This window comes from Hippocampus zosterae, chromosome 6 (genome assembly GCF_025434085.1).
Source record: "Hippocampus zosterae strain Florida chromosome 6, ASM2543408v3, whole genome shotgun sequence".
Classification (NCBI taxonomy): Eukaryota; Metazoa; Chordata; class Actinopteri; order Syngnathiformes; family Syngnathidae; genus Hippocampus; species Hippocampus zosterae.
This window is the reverse complement of record NC_067456.1, coordinates 10,201,816-10,219,593: the sequence shown is the minus strand read 5'-3', so window position 1 is coordinate 10,219,593 and position 17,778 is coordinate 10,201,816. Positions and strand designations below refer to the sequence as shown.

The window sequence follows — 17,778 nt, the reverse complement described above, 5'->3', positions numbered from 1 at the left end:
TTCTGACTTTTCCTGTGAAAGAAAAAAGGGGGTTGCAGCCTGGTTCTTTGAGCAAACAAGTCAGGAAATAACATTCACAAAGAATTTGAAACGTGACTGAAAAAAATATAACGCCAAATGGTAACAGCTCACAGGAACACATCGGAAGGTGTGGGAAAAAAAATAAATATGAACATGTTCATTTTTGGAATGATGAACTACTTACCGGTAGTTACAAAATGTTAAAATGTATGAGCCCAACTTTGCAATATTGTGTCGAAAATGAAATGTACCAACACTGACATGGCATTTCAGTGTTATTTGAGTGTATTCCAGTGTATTAGCGGAGTCTATTTCAGTAATATGTGTAAAGGTATTTCACTTCTACGTGTGAGAGGATTTCAGTAGTGTAAAAGCCTGTCGTACTAAATGTGAGTTAATCCAGTGCCCCTCACCCTCCCCCATGCGAACAGCGCGCACTCACACACACACACGCACGCACACAGGCACACGCGCACACACGCACATATCTCTTATGCAGCTCTGGCGTCATTCAAAACGATATATTTCATAGCAACCTGCCCTCTATTGTTCAATTAAAGTCAGTCACCGTTTTTCATTCACGTGCGGCCCATGTCATCAGAGTATGACATCTAGTGGACAACATAGGTGACGCGGTAGATTTAATGGTGTTCCAGTGGGGGAAAACTCAGCTGTAATTAGATTTAAACGTATAAATTATTTATATAACACTAAAAAACGAAACATAAAACATTAAAATATATATTTTCTCTACAGAAAATTATCGTTGAATGATGTGTAATTTGGAAATAGTCAATTTATTTATGTATTTGTAAACTAACTCGATCCAACTGCATCTTACCACAGAGTATGACCCACAGAACCAAATACATACACGGTCATTATAATTTATACATTTGCACTTCAAAGTTTTAAGAGAGGTTTTATTTTTGGCTAAAAGACCAATTAGCAGAAGGTGAGACCTTCTTGACTAATTTTCGTTTTCTCTTGGCCAGGCCTCTTTTGTCGATTATGGCATAACCACTCGTTCGGAGAAAATATATATTCCTACAAAGTAATAGTAATTTAGTTTCATAAATATACTACGAAATGAAGCACGCTGGACTTCCTTGTGATTCACGCACATCTGATATTTTCGTCCAATGAGAGGGCTTGCCCACCCCTTAATTGCATTGTAAATAGCCGCTTGTTGAAATACAGTATAAACAATTATAGCATTATCTATGATAGATAGATAGATAGATAGATAGATAGATAGATAGATAGATAGATAGATAGATAGATAGATAGATAGATAGAGTACAGTGTAGTACAGTATAGTACCGGTACTGTATTTTCATAGGGCAGGCTAACCACACGGGACTCGTGAGTTCCCGCCCACTCCCTCCTTTAGCCAATCACAGGGCTCAATCGTGCCACAACACAGCTGCTTTAGCGGGAAACCGGTAGTCTTCGGCCTCTCCAAGCTATTTCGTTTCGTAACATAGCCACCATGCTACTAAACTACAACCATATTCTAGCTAGCATACGTCGGCGTTTTTAAAAATCACCTACCGGCGTTGTCTTTCTCGAATCTCAAGACTGTTTTGAGCCGGTGCTCTTTACTGTCAGGTCGAGTAGCCAAGAAAAAAAAGTTGAGCCGCGCGTGCCGGCGAGCAAAAAATAAATATATCGGTAAGACCCGGCGTCGGACAAAAGGCTTCCCGCAACCAGACATGAGATAGCCCGGCCAACATGAGCCAATACAACCTGGAACGTTTCCGTTTTCAAAAATCGCCAGCGTGCAAAGTGACCCCCGAGTCCGAGAAGGAGAATAAGCCGGGTGAGTAAACTGATGTTCGGGGCTAACTCAAAACCTGAGCTCTTGGGCAGATGTACAAAGAATGCTTCCATCGGCGCTAGCGCGATTAGTACTTGAAAGTAGCTAGTGTAGCGATTCACTTCTGACATAGGCGGTGGTGCTGTATTCAAATCTGTTTGCTATGCCAATGCCTCATGCGTAGCAAGTCAACACAGTCTCCCTTTGATGTAATTGAGAAATTTGGCTAAATACATCAGCACACCCTTCTATAGTTATCAGCCTGTCAGCAAATCATGCACCTGTCAGGACGTCGGAGATACAGACTGACCGATTGTTTGGGTCGGTGCATACTAGCTATGGGCCGATATATTAGCTCCTGACTGTATGATAACTGAGCAAAAATACCACGGGGTTAAAATGTCAGCTGTAAAATCATTATAATACAGTATATCATCTTTCCATTCAACACAATCAATTTCAGTTGTAAACAAAGTTTCGAGTATTAACAAAAGGAATGTGTACCATTTTATTTTTTAAAACAATACATGACCAAATTCTTCTGTTTTAATTCTTCTCTTCTTAAGTCACAGTGTCCAATCACTGGTGAGTTACTTTTAGAGCAGCGCCATTGGCTACTTATGTTGTCCTAGGGCCCAACTCGTACTTGATGGTAGCATTTTTCCTTCTTTTTTTTTTGGACAATGTAAATCAATCAACACAACAAAAAGGCATCCTTGTTTGGATAGTGTCCTTTTCCTCTTGCTCCCTCTCTCCCATTTCTGTGTACCATTATCTGCTTACAGATGACAAAAAATAATAATTGGAGGCAATTAACTTACAAGAGGCAACCTTACTTAACTGGTTAAATCTAAAATTAAAAAACGGCATGGAGTGAGACAACCACAATTTTTGTTTATTCTGTATTTCTATATGAATGAATTATTTTTGTCACAATTCAGTGAATTGGATACGTTTCATCAACCCACTTTTTCACATTCAGGCAATCAGTTGTTTGAGTGGCCAAAAGAAAAGAATAGGACATGTAAATTGAAGTAGAAAATTGGAACTATAGTTTTGTTTTTGCAAACAGAATGAATTTCACGCCGGTGTTTGTGCTTGGTGCTGTCAAATTGGTGCCGTTGTTAAATCCAGCTTCTTTCACCTTAGACAGCTGGCCAAAATAAAACCGCTCCTCTCACATGAACACTTTGAGACAGTAATTCATGCCTTTGTCACATCCCGGCTCGATTACTGAAATGCCCTTTACTTTGGAGTCAGCCAGTCCTCCATTAAGCGCCTTCAGCTGGTCCAGAATGCCGCTGCTCGCCTCTTGACTGGTACTCGTAAGAGGGAGCACATAACTCCTACTCTGACATCCCTTCACTGGCTCCCCATTCATTTTAGAGTTATTTTCAAGATCCTCCTCTTTGTTTTCCAGTGCTTAGCACGTCGGCTTTACAGTGCAGAGGTACCGGGTTCGATTCCAACTCTGGCCTCCCTGTGTGGAGTTTGCATGTTCTCCCCGGGCCTGCGTGGGTTTTCTCCGGGTGCTCCGGTTTCCTCCCACATTCCAAAACCATGCATGGCAGGCTGATTGAACACTCTAAATTGTCCCTAGGTGTGGGTGTGAATGGTTATTTGTTTCTGTGTGCCCTGCGATTGGCTGGCAACCGATTCAGGGTGTCCCCCGCCTACTGCCCGAAGACAGCTGGGATAGGCTCCAGTAACCCCCGCGACCCTAGTGAGGATCAGCGGCTCCTCTTGTTGTCTGTTTAAGAGCACTTCAAAGACTTGTTTTCTCAACAATATTTACAAAAGAACGAATTTGTGATCATCACTGAAGAACTCTTGATTTATTTTTATTTTATCTAATCTTGTCCATTAGCTCAAATGAAATCCAATAAATCCCATTCGTCAAAGTCGCATGCCCGAGGAGTGGTTTTTGAAGACGTCTCTGATGATGACCACACTCTGAGGAAAGTCTCCTTCTCAAGGAAATCAAGGTTGACGACATACACTTATTGATTTTTTTGTTTGTTTTTTTAAGTTCCTGTCGCTAATTTACTTAACCTATGTTGTCTTTGCCATTCCAGGGATACTATTGTCAAACCGTCTTCAAATGATGAAAAAGAAGATGAAAAAAGTCAAAAAGAGTCAAGACTCTCCGAGATGTTCCCTCATTTGTCAAGGAAAAAGCTCTCAGAGGTGAGTGATGTCTTCCTGGAAGTAGTTATGGGCAATTACTGTTTTAATGTAGAACATGATTTTTAAAAAATCTAAATTTCAAAACCACAAACGATCCATAATACGTATGAGCATTTTTGTAAGTCATCAGTGCAGGCAATGTGATATGACCCTGACCTCCACCGTTTTTGATGCCAGCAGTCAATGAGCTCCACAACTTTTTCCCCTTGTCAAAAACGTTTTTGAATCATCGTATCTTGACAGAGGGAGGATGCAAATTCAAAAAACGCGATCACTGTCTAATTGAGAGCTTTTATCGCATTACCGTCATCCCATGAACCCGCAATATTTTTGCTTAAGGTCATCATACCTTCCAAGTACGAAAGCCGCCCATGCCTAAAGTTGTCTGAATCTGAGCATTATTAACTTTGCAAAGGCAGCATTTTGTATATTCACCTCCTGTATCAAGTGAATGTAAGGTCCATTGTGATGTGTTCACAGATTGTTGGGAGTACGAGCACACTGGATGGCGCTATTGCCAAGTGTCTTCTTATTTCTGATGATGAAGGTATGAATAGAGTTGTACATCAATTCTGATTTTACTTACATCTACTGTATGTGTATATTATATATGTGTCGCCAAACACCTTTTTGCAGGAAAATATTTTTTGAAAGTGGAGCATGAAACTTGCGTCATCTTTTTTTTTTCTCCCCCAGACACCGACTGTGTCGGGAAGAGAAAACTCGATGTATCCAACAGCTCACTGGAGAGCGGGGAGACTCAACCCTACCGAAGGAGGAAACAATCAGGGGTGAGTTGACAAATCCTGCAGTTAGGATTAATGGCATGTTTGTTTTTTGTTTTTGTTTTTTTGAAAGATCATTGTCAGTGACTAGTTTATCTTTTATAGTCAATCAATGTTATTGTGTGCCCCGTTGAGGACAAAAAAACCCTTAAAAGAGCCTGTATAATAGGATACTGTATTGTGTTTGCAGGTAGTTGGAAGTACAAGCACTCAGCATGGAAGTGTTGATGATTATCTGGTGATTTCTGATGACGACAACGGTATGAATAGAGTAGTAGTCATGCCCAATTTATACAACATATCAATGGTATTTTTACAAGAAAATATTAAAGTAAAATTACTCATGCTTATCTGTTCAATGCCACTATTTCTGGGTAATAATGACAATAGCAAGGCCACAAATTCACTAAACTATCTTTTTAGTACAGTATCACCCTGCACTATGAATACACTTAAAGGAGACTTGTACATACGGTATGTGTCAATATCATAATATCTCAAGGATCAAGGTATTATGTTGTTTGATCCTTGTCCGAAAGTATGCCTTTGAAAACCATGCCGAACAGTAACACACACACACACAAAACCTTGGTTAGTGACCTATAATTTGTAAATACTGTATGTTGATTGGTCAGAGTGGGGAAAAAGTACTCTGCAAGATTAGGAGGAGGAGACCCACCCATGTCCTCCAGGCTATTCCTCTCAAACCTTTTCACGATTCTGACCTTACTGACTTCACAAGGAGTATTATTACACACGATTCTTATGATACTCAATGCAATATGGAGGTCTCTTGTTATTTTCGGCGATATGGACCATGGCCGGCCGCGAATTGCAAATTTCCACCCATCATGTATGCGATACTATAACTATAAATATGCGACCAATTTTGATCCAAAAACATTTTAATAGAATTTCAAACATTTAAATTGCTGTGCTATTATATATACACAGTAGAGTAAACAGCTTATTGCTAAGCACGTACTCACTGTACGGTATGTTATGTACAATATGTGTATGTACGTGCTATCATACTATTTATCCTCATACTCGGTCCAAAGTTTATGTATCCTATATATTTTTCCCTTTCTTATTTATTATTAAACTTGTGGTCGTGACTGCTGCTCTTTCTGAATATAAAAATTTTGTGTCGCAATCTGGCAAAATCCCGTGGTTCTCTCACTGATGTATTTTTACCAATATGCAGATAACATTTTACTTGGTTGTACACCATTCACAAAAGGTTTGGGGTACTTGGCTTTCAAGGTGACATTTATGGAAAATGTCAAAGGTTCACCGTCCAGTGATATCATGTCATGAAATTAGGACATTTCAGTAGAAGGATACATGAGTGATTTTCTCATCGCAAACGATTCATTGAAAGAAAAGTTAACAACAATGATCGGTCCACCACAACAAAAAATTTCCAGGTCTCAATAATTCGTCATGTGCCCTTGTGCATCAATTACAGCTTGACGGCCACGTCTCATGCTGTTCACAAGTCTAAATGCCTGCTGAGGCATGGCACCCCACTCTTCTTGGATGGCAGCCAACCGCAGGTCATTGAGGTTCTGGGGTGCAGAGTTTTGAGACTACTTGGCGACCCAGGTGATCCCACAGGTTTTCAATCGGATTCAGGTCTGGAGAAATTGTTGGCCATTCCATTTGAGGTATAACAGTCTCCAACAGCCATTCCCTGATGATGCGACCTCGGTGAGCTGGTGCATTGTCGTCCATAAAAGGAAATTAGGCCCGTGTTGTTTATGTAGGAGCACAATCACTGGATTAGTAATGTTCTTCACGTAGTATGGGCTTGTCACTGTACCGTTCACAAAGTATAGAACAGTTCTGTTCCGAATGGACACGCCACCACCACAACTTCGTCTGGTGACAACAATGGCTGATCCATCGCGCTCTCCTTGATGTCTCCAACATCGTTGACAGCCATTTCTGCACAACGCGAATCGACAGAGAACAACTCTTTGAGGCCCACTGGTCCCTCGTCCAGTGTAAATGCTCCTTGCCACGTGCAAGCCGAATCATTGTTAGGTGTCGTCGTGGTCTCATGATGTCAAAATGTGAACGACCTGATGAGGATGACTGTTTCAACACCAGCTCTTAATCGAACCAGGACATTTTTTGGTCGATTCAAGGATCAAACGCCTGTTGTGGATTGAAGAGAACAGCAACTTGTGCAAAAACTACTATTTTATTCAAATATTTGAGTTGGACATGTGCGTTCAAAAGCTTAGAGAATCACATCAGAATCAGCTGAAAAGGTTTGAAAGCACTTTTGGCTTGTCCTGAAATTTCACCTGAAAGCCAAATATCCATAACTTTTTGTCAGTGTAATTTCACGCTTGGTCGAGCAGTCACTGCATTTTTTTAATAGGCAGTTCAAATCATAATTTTCTATAATATTCAATACTGGTCGAAATACAACCAAAAAAGTCGTGTCATTGGTCAACGCTGTCTGTTTTCCAAACACAGAATATGTGAGTAAGAGAAAGCAGGATGAATCTGACACCTCATTGGAGAGCGGTGAGACTCAACCCTACAAAAGGAGGAAGCGATCAGAGGTAAGTTATTACAGGCATTGTTTTTTTTTTAAGAAATTACACGTTGGTATCTCTCCAATAAAAGGCGATTCAATGCATGTCTCGATAGATTTTCAAGTGGAACAAATATATTGGATTGTACAATTGTCTTTTGTGGAGAGACGCACACTCCCCGTTAAACCCCTCCGAGTTTGTCCTCCGGCCTGACAATTACCCCCTTTGCCTCACTGGTATTGAAACGAAAAGGTGTCTGAAGATGAAGCTGAATACGTGGATGATGATAATCAGGATAGTGGAGACGAACCAAGTTGGGAGAAGCAGGAGGTGATGGTCAAAAGGCTACAGAACAAGTTCCCCAATCAGGACAAGGAGGTAAGAAATAAAAAAAGACAGGCCAAAATTGTCAAATACTTTGTTACACGACACATCCATCCAGAATACGAGTCAAACTCCAATTTGTTTGGATTTTGAGCCAATTTTTTGTGGCACTAGACCGGTTGTAAAAACTAACTTGGCCTTTGTCGTTTTAAACGCTGGCTACAGCAAAAGCTTTTAAGAAATAGGTCTTGTCTGTTCTATTTTTTTTTCCTCACCAGAGTTATATGGCTTTCATAATTTGTTGCTGTTGATGAAGAGAAGTTTAGAATGTCAACAAATAGATATGGAGGCATATATTTTTTTATTGATGGGTGCTTGGTTTTCATGTAAAATTCCCTGATGTCTGTCTTACTGAAGGAGTTGCGGGTGGTGCTTCAGGAACACAATTGGGATTTCGTCGAGGCTCTGCATGCTCTACTATTGTTCTCCGGCTCAGGTCCCAACACAGCTCCTCTCACATGTCCTCATGCATCTGTCACCAGTGCCATATTGTGTTAATCTGATGCAGCCTTTTTTTTTTTTTTGCTTGTCTCACAGATGACGTCAGCTTAAGCGCTGACGAATACTCACCAAAGAAATCCCACCATTCCAAGTGCAAAGAGAAGTCAGTCAAGGAGCAAAGCAAAGTGCACCAGATCGGATCTTGTGACGACAAAATGAATGCCAAGGAATGCGATCCGTTTCATGCGAATCATACTCGCGACAGCTCAGAGGATACAGTGGATAGCGACGACTATTCAGCTGAAGAGGAGATCAAACATTCCAATTCCACCCTCTCCACGTGGATTTCAAAAGACTTGTCCTCCTCTGTCAAAAGAACTACTTCTTACCAGAAGCCCTCCTGCTCCTCCTCGTCCTCCGCCGCAAAGATGCTGTCCAAGTTTGCCAGCGGGACCAGTATGGCCAAGAAGCTAGCCGAAGCGCGAAAGTGGATAGCCCGCGCCAATGAAAAGCACTTAAGCTCTGATGACGACACAGAGGATGCGGACAGCAGCGACCGTGACAGTTGCGATGATGCGTTTCCAAACATGGGAGGCTTGAAAGAAGAGATCCTCAAGTTCTTTGAGGAGGCCACCATCGACGAGCTGGCGCTCATTTCTGGCTGTTCTGTGAAAAAAGCCAAAAAGATCGTCGAGCTTCGACCCTTTAAAAACTGGCTGAGCCTGGTGAGAAATCTTGCGGTTGCAGTGCCTAGCATGCAGCGTGCCTCATAATGCAGGTGCATCACAAAAAATTAGAAGAACCTGGAAAACGTCATTTATTTCAGTAGTTGGAAAAAGTCAAGTCAACAGTATTTATAGAGCACTTTCAAACAGCCATCGCTGCATACAAAGTGCTGTACATGGAGCGATTTAACATACACAATAAACAGTAAGACCAATCGGTAATAAAGGCTGTTGAAAGCACCAAGCAGTAAAATCAAGAACAAATCTAAATCATGCTGAGTTGAACGCCATAGAATACAAGTGAGTTTTGAGGAGGGCTTTGAAGATGGGCAGCGAGGAGGCTAGCCGAATGTTCAGTGGGAGGTCATTCCAGAGAGAGGGACCAGCAACAGAAAAGGCTCGATCCCCTCTGAGCCTCAGTTTAGTTCTTGGTACTAACAAAGACTGGTCCACAGACCTGAGGCGCCGGGCAGGTGTGTAGGGGCGGATGAGCTCAGAGAGGTAAGGTGGCGCGAGATTATTCAGAGATTTGAAAACAAAAAGGAGGATCTTGAAAATAGCTCTAAAATGAATGGGGAGCCAGTGAAGGGATGCCAGAGTAGGAGTTATATGCTCCCTCTTACGAGTACCAGTCAAGAAAAAGTGAAACTTATTTCACGACACACCAAATGATTTCAGTCATTTTGATGATCTTAGCTTTGAGTTCATGACAACCCCAGATTCAAGTTTTAATGTTACACTAGAAGCAATCAAAATGATATGTAATTTATTTTTTTGGTCTGACTTGAGCCTTCAATATACACTATGTATATACAGTATGTTTTCCATGAAAGCTCATTTTCTCCCAAAAATCTTGTTGATGTTTTAGTTTTTATTAGCTGTTAGCTGTAATTGATGAATTTCAAAAGAAATATTTTACCCAATATGTATGCATCCATGAAAACCAAGTTCGGTGACGGGTCCAACCCGGTTTGTTTTTCTTCCCTTACCACCATGCTCCCTTCTTTCACTCTCAAGACCAGCCAAATGCAAAAGAGCAACGGGCTATCAGAAGATCTAGTGCTGGGCTGCAAAACTGTTCTGAAGGGGCGCAACATTGTTCGGGGCCTCATGTCTAAATGTGAGACCATCTCCTCCAAGATGGTTCAGCAGGTCACAGAAGTGATGCAGGCTGGCACGGGGGAAATGCTACAGCCCAGGCTGCTCAATAGCCAGTGAGTGGCATGCACTTGAGATGTCCAAAATCTTGTCACGTTGCTGTGTCATTCACATCACATTTGTCCTCCAGGCTTCAGCTGAAACCCTATCAGATGATCGGCCTGAAATGGCTGTTGCTCTTGCACGAGCACAACTTGAGCGGTATCCTCGCCGATGAGATGGTGAGATGCAAGCTATACAAGAGGCAAATCGTATAGTAAAAATAAATGGATGTGCATATGCTGGTTTAAAGTGAATTCAATGACATTACCATGTCAATTCCATACGTTAGTATGAGGTGTTTTAGTCACTGAAATGAGTCAAATGATAAATGTCTATAGGTTTATTTAATGTGATTAGGCTGTCTTCACTGTCATTTTGTTTATTTACATCAAGGACCACCTGAATCATCCATTGTTATTTTTAAAACGATCACATGTACAACAAAGTGTGTTTGAAAGACGGTTTGTTGTTTCGTCCCCCTTAGAAGTTGCTCAATGTTTTGATGGGTGATGTGAACTGATCCTAATCTGCCTCTTTCTCTCATCAGGGATTGGGGAAAACCATCCAGGCTATTGCCTTCTTGGCCCATTTATTGCAGAATGGAACAGAGGCTCCTCACCTCATCGTTGTGCCTGCCTCTACACTTGGTAACATCAACGCCCGAAATGTTCACGTTGTTTTGTCTTTGCCAAACGTCTGACAATTGGAAAAATCTCAAGCGATTTGATTCTGATTATATCCATTTTTCATCCAGGCATGTACTGTTATTTTTTTTATGTCATCAAAATAAACAGCTGAGTTCCATTCAGAATCCATGAAGTGAGCTCCACATCTCATCCTGGAGATTTTCTTTTTATAATTTGCACAAAATTGACAGATTGTCCATCGTGCATGTGTTTTTGTTTGTGTTACAGATAACTGGGTCAGAGAGCTACAAATGTGGTGTCCCCGTCTGAAGGTTTTAGTGTATTATGGTAGGATGCTTTACATGTTGAACTTTTTCATATCCATCAACAGTTTGTGCAGTAGCTCACTGATTTGTGTTTGTGCTTAACGGTGAAGTCGGGCGAAAAAGTTTGATGGTGACCCACGAGTCAAAAGATGGAATTCTGATTGATATTGTGGGTAGTCATTCGCGGATGCCGAAGCACTGCGATGGCTGCCAACTGAGATGGATAAAAACGTGGAATTTGCGGCTTAATTCATATTCCACAAACACAATATTAATCACAAAGCCGTGTTTAGTGGGGTCGGACGATACAGTGCGGGACTAAATGAAGAGTTGGGGAATAATTCGGATACAGCCTGAGAGACAAAATGTGCTTTTGGTTTGTGTACAGGTTCTGCGGAGGACCGCCAATACCTCAAGCGCGACATCCTCGATGACGCCATTGAATTCAACGTCCTTGTCACGACGTTAGTGTCTCAGTTTGCAAAAAATTATATATTTTTTTAATCCCGTTTTATACGCGTGACACTCATAAACTTGGTTTCCTCCTCCACAGGTACAACTTTGCCATTGGGAACCCCAATGACCGCAGTCTGTTCCGCAAGCTTCATCTTGCGTATGCCATCTTTGACGAGGGTCACATGCTGAAGAACATGAACACGTTGCGCTACCGCCACCTCATGTCTATCAATGTGAGTTCACTGTGTTTGGTGGCAGCGCGTCACACAAAATTATTTGCAGTAGATTATGACATCTGATTTCAAAAAGTATCACATAAATGCTGTCAGAAAAGCTATATTTCAAATGCAAGCTACTGCTACAAGTTTCCCCTTCGGAGTTATCTACCTGTAGTGAAGCGCACTTTCACGGCCTTCCCTTCCCTGCCACATTTTTAAGATAAGATAAGATATCCTTTATTCATCCCACAATGGGGAAATTTTTGATGCACTCCGAGGATTCTTCCTGGGTACTCACGGCCATCTTGATGTCACCCACGTTCTCCAAACAGATACCCTACGATGAGCTCTGGAAAGTGAAAAAAGAACATTCCACTGAGCCAGGTCCTGTAAGAAAGGAGGTTGCCACGGCACAGCAATGTGCATCTTGGCCGGGAACTGTTGAATGCTCAGGGGAAAATGTTTAGTTTGTTTTGGAAATGTATCCTCTGTGACACCCATCCTGGAACATTTCTGACATAGCTCATAAATTTGGCAGCCAAACGTACACACAGCATCTTTAGCTTTATGATTTTTACAGTTGACGCAAGGCAAAACATCTTCAGCTTGGAAGTAAATACCAGTGTCAAAATCGTACGTGTCATTAAAGCACTGCCTTTGAAACTTGCCAATGAGCAGTCTGTCTTTGGCAATTTTCTGTGTGATTGACTCAGTGATTCCCTTCCACCGGTCATCATTCTTGTCATACGATATGCAAAAAAAGTGATTTTTGCTCATGCTGTCTGTTTCTTAGCATCAATTAAACGTGTCCATTTTTGAAAATAAATCTTTTATTGATGTTAGGCTGATGAGGGCGCCCTGCCCACCTTTTAGGTGCACCTTGACCTGAAGAGTTGAAGAACCGATTTTACCTCGAAAGCTGCCACCATCGTCGCGCATGAGTTCTTGACACTAGTCTCTTTCTCCTTTCAGGCGGAGCATCGCTTGCTGCTCACTGGCACACCGTTACAAAACAACCTCTTGGAACTGATGTCACTCCTCAACTTCATCATGCCATCCATGTTTTCGAGCTCCACGACAGAGCTCACCAAGATATTTTCTATGGTATTTCTATGGCTTTTTTTTTATCCATCACTAAGATGAACATATGGCACATGATTGAAACGAGCGTTAAATATATATATATATAAACAACCAAGTTCCTTTTAGTCAGAGATTTGGTGCTACCATGCGTCATCTTCAAGTGCTATTGAAAGAGCACAAAACCAGGAATAGGTGTGTTTTTCTGCAAATAGCGAAGGATATTTTCTACAGCGGTGTTTTTCAATTTTTTTTGAGCCAAGACACACTTCATTAAAAAATTCCACGACACACAATGTGGAACAAAAACGCTTATTTTAATTCACAATTAACGTGTTATATTGTTACTATAACCGTTTTTAACATTGAAGAATGGTGTTATAACAGCTTGAATTGGAAGCAAATGAACACAAAGGAAAAACTATTTTATAATCTTTCATATTTATTGCTTCACCGTCGTCCTACATTCATGCGTCACAAATTCGTTTGTCTGTGGGCTAAACACAAGCTAGCTGTTGCTTCTCCCTAGCGGTATGAGAGGGTACTACACGATTACTTTCTGGGCGATAGTTTGCGCAGGCATACAAATTGATATTTTCCCGCGGCACATCTGACAATGTGTGCCGCAGCACAGGGTTTAAAAAACACTGTTCTAGCTGAATTTATGAATAGTGAATCACAAATAGCTGGGGCTTCACCGAAAATATTTTTGGCACATAAAGGTGGAACCTCAGTGTTGTAATAGTCTGTATTGTATATCTTGGCGAATACAGCATGGGATTTTGCAAAAAAATGTATAATACTTTGAAATGACATCAGTTACTACAGTGATGCAGTATGCCATGTTCTGTGTCTTCCACACCTTTTGTTTTTTCTGTAGAAGTCCCAGGAGGATCGGAGTCAATTTGAGAGAGAGCGCATCTCTCAGGCCAAACGCATTATGAAACCTTTCATCCTTCGAAGAATTAAGAGTGATGTGAGTCGCTCCGTTCTGAATCTACAATATTTAGCATATTTTCTGGTGACATCCCATGAAAATGGATCATACTTCATGTGGTGGAAAATGCTCGTTGTTTTATTTAATTTATTTTTTAGTCAGCAGAGTCATAGAAGAAATGGGACAGGGGATCCTCAGTTTAGGTTTATATTACTTCAGTGCCTTGGGAACTTCTGTCTGGCGTAAACCGAGAATCCCATGGTCTTGGGTTGGGTACACACAAAAAGACAATCGATTCATATTTTCCACTCATCTCATTTCCAGGTCCTCAAGCAACTACCTGAAAAGGAAGAGAAGGTTGAGTTCTGTTCCATGAGTGAAAAGCAGCAGGTTCTCTACCAGACCCTCTTGAAAAAATTCAAAGCTTCCAAACGCAGCGAGAGTAAGCTATCTTCACTGGGGATGTACGATACCACTTTTTTTTCTGACTGATAATAAGCAGAATAGTGCACCTCTATATATTAAAATAAAACAAATATCTAACATTTTAAATTGGTGTCTGTAGTAGTACAGAATTATGAAAGCTCATATGTAGGAACTTTAGATCATTCATGTTTGACTTTTTTCTTTTTTCTTTTTTTTTTTGTCCGTGCAGAGCGCGAGTTGTCTAACGTCCTGATGCAGTTAAGAAAGATGGCCAACCACCCTCTGCTACATCGACAGTACTACACTACAGCGAAGCTGACGGCCATGAGCAAACTCATGCTAAAGGTAAGTTCAATTTATTCAGTATAAAAAAAAATTAAAAATCAATAAAAGTCAGACATCTGATTTTTAAGGGAAAATAATTCTGATGTTTAAATTTATCATCCAGGTCTAATTTCTTCTAAAGCACTGTTTCAGATACATCAAGAATAAGATGCCGGGGTTTTGTTTTTTTTTTGTCAGGAGCCGACTCACCACGATGCAAATGCTGCATTGATTCAAGAGGACATGGAGGCGATGTCTGACTTTGAGCTGCATCGTTTGTGTCAGCAATACTCGTCCATCGCCTCCTATCAGCTGGACAACAGTCTGCTCCTCGATTCTGGGAAGTTCCACTGGCTGACGGAGAAGCTGGCGTCACTTAAAGACAAGGTTCCAATGCAAAATTCCGAAACATTGCGATTTAATTCTACTCTGACTTTGAGGCTTCCGCATTTTGTGCATTCATGGTTGTGCCGATCACACATTTGGTGGTTTAAATGCATCCTCGTGTTGTTTGTCAAAATGCACAGGGAGACCGAGTTGTTCTATTCAGTCAGTTTGTCATGGTGCTGGACATCGTCGAGGAACTGATGAAACACCTCAAGCATCGTTATATTCGAATGGACGGCTCCACGCCAATAGCAGACAGGTCAGCCGACTTTCGGAGCCGATTAGTTTGAAATCACGTTCCATCCAATGCGTTTCGTGATTTCGACGCCTTCTTGTCCTCCGCAGAATTGTGCTGATTGACGAGTTCAACGACGACGCCGACATATTTGTATTCCTGCTTTCAACTCGCGCGGGTGGCCTCGGCATCAACCTCACGTCAGCAAACGTCGTCATCCTGCACGACATTGACTGGAACCCCTACAATGATAAGCAGGCTGAGGACCGCTGCCATCGATTGGGTCAGACCAGGTACGGTGGGTCACATAGAGTAGAATGGCTCAGCACATCTTAAGGCGCAGCTTTCAAAGTCATTTTTTTTTTCTTCCTGACGTCACATGTGCTATTCTATGGTTCATTCCATTGTCTGTGTTGCTCAGGTTTGTCTAGCGTCAAAAATGCGCTTGACGTGACTGACCAGACTCAATTGCTGGTACAATGTTAAGTCTGAAATTCCAGGCTAACAAATACCTCCAGCAAGCACTGCAATCAATTTGTTCCCCTCCCCGATGCACATTTTAGAAAGCTTAACTCTGTACAGTTTTAAAGTTGTGTAGACCATCTTTGTGAAAGAAATCTAGATATCCACAACTGTTAAGTCCAATGTCCGCCATTAATGATTTCAATACGGAGACGGTCCACTTGACTCGACACTTGACACTGTCATGCAGCCGGGACGCACAAATCCTCAAGTTCTTCATTGAAATGATGACTTTGAAGTCACCAGGACAAGGAATCGTTTTACAGAATTGAACACTTCTGCTCTTCTGTTTATAATAATTTAAGAGGGGTAAAAAACGCTGAATGCCACCTTCCTGGTTGGTGTGTTAGGACTGTCCAGGTCATCAAGCTGATCAGTAAAGATAGCATTGAGGATGCTATACTGCAGCTGAGCCAGAAGAAACTCAAACTGGAGCAGGACATGACAGCTGCTGAACAGAGTAAGGAAAAGTGTAAACACACACACAAACACACACACATACACACAAGTGTATACGCACACATTTTTGCTTGCATTTCTATGGTGTCACTGCAATCAAAAGAATGTCTCAAAATACAAATTTTCCTCAAATAGTGCCCTCCAATAGACTTGAATCAACCTCTACAACAATGATTTTATTGTATTTTTTTTAACCTTATTGGAGGGACTCAACCCCATGAGTTTCATTCACCGAACCCTTCGTTACTTGGGAAAGCAACACCTGTGACTCCGTGACCATGTCAGCTTCTATAGATTTGATCATAAAAATGCTCTTGTATCAACAAAGACGTCGAGAAATGCCTCGCCTCTAACAGGTGACACTATTTTAGGAAATGGTCCACTCATAACAAACTGTGAGATTGTGAATGAAGTGCTGTAGTTGGATTTGTGTTTTGCTCTCGCCATTGAAAGTGGTACTTTCAAAACGTGCCGAATTTTGATTTCCACAAGCACCAGTCATCTCTGATTTTCATGGCATGTTGCTGTTCACACGTTATCATTCCGACATGAATTGAAGTGATGAAAACAATGTTGTTTTACTTTAGGTGATGAAGGGACCATACCCGAAGATATGGCATCTTTGCTCAAAGCGTCACTGGGACTGTGATATTCAGTCACATAAAACTTGAAACTTGAGGTGAAATTAAAAAAAAAATGTTACTTTGTTTACTGGGATTTGACTAAAGACACAGTGGAACTCAGACAAAAAATGCTGACCCACCTTTTAAAAAAAGAGAGAGAGAGGATTTTGCTTTCCTCTGTGGACAGATAGCTGTGCCTGAAACACTTTTTAATGAGTGCTATCAACACAAGCAGTGAAGGAGCAAGCATTGTGCCTCTGATGTCGTTTAACTCACCGGTGTCATGCAGTCAGACCAAATTGAGCGTCATGCGGCCTTTGTTGGAAGGCACCGTCGATCTTGATCTTCTGGAGACCAAACTTTTTTATAACAGCTGTTGGTGACTTTGCAAATTCTTGGGAGCTGAACTACGTACGCTGTCATCATCCAAGCAAGATATTTCCAGCACGCAGTAGATATTTCTTGAGCAATTCACACAAATTTCAGCCAATCATAATGTTTCTTAGACCATAACATTTCCACTGCCGTGCATAGTGATGTTTCTTTACACTGTCTATGGTCCATTTCTAAAAAGATAGTTTGGGCTATTGTCAACAAAAACATGAGAATTTTACCCAGTTACATTGCATAATAGTAGTTTCGTTTTAAAGTCACTGAAATGTTTGCAAGACGAAAAACAGGCTTGTTCCCTTTTAGAGCCATTGCTGAATTGAAAAGTGTCAAAGTTGCCCCGATGGGTGATGCGTTCAGAGTAAGAGGTCTTCTGCTGAGCATATTTCTGAAAATGTGGCCATGCGTTGGAGGTTTTGGAAGAATCTTGGAAGCAGCTGCTACATCCTCGTACTGTATGATTTCCTAATATGATCTAAGCGTTACCTTTACAGACTTTGAAAAGGTGTATGTTGTGCACATGCATATTTGGATGTACTTTGAATTTGTATTACGTTTAATAAATGAAACAATGTTCGGGTAAATGACATGACTATTTGTGAAGCTGTACAAAGGAACTGCAACCATGGATTCCCCCTCCTCCCATACTTCCTCT

General features: G+C 41.3%; 1 protein-coding gene across 1 annotated transcript; it reads left to right on the top strand.

Moving 5' to 3' along the window:
- Positions 1–1,433: 1,433 nt before the first annotated feature.
- Positions 1,434–17,707, top strand: smarcad1a (SWI/SNF-related, matrix-associated actin-dependent regulator of chromatin, subfamily a, containing DEAD/H box 1 a). The gene is made up of 25 exons (XM_052068606.1): positions 1,434–1,843; positions 3,708–3,825; positions 3,916–4,027; positions 4,508–4,574; positions 4,724–4,818; positions 5,003–5,072; positions 7,303–7,391; positions 7,617–7,742; positions 8,106–8,184; positions 8,286–8,914; positions 9,932–10,128; positions 10,203–10,293; positions 10,662–10,761; positions 11,029–11,088; positions 11,455–11,530; positions 11,620–11,755; positions 12,713–12,844; positions 13,701–13,796; positions 14,082–14,199; positions 14,413–14,528; positions 14,706–14,894; positions 15,035–15,153; positions 15,240–15,422; positions 16,002–16,111; positions 16,698–17,707. The coding sequence occupies exons 1-25, from the start codon at positions 1,756–1,758 to the stop codon at positions 16,757–16,759; spliced, it is 3,258 nt and encodes a 1,085-aa protein (XP_051924566.1). The 5' UTR covers positions 1,434–1,755; the 3' UTR covers positions 16,760–17,707.
- Positions 17,708–17,778: the final 71 nt, after the last annotated feature.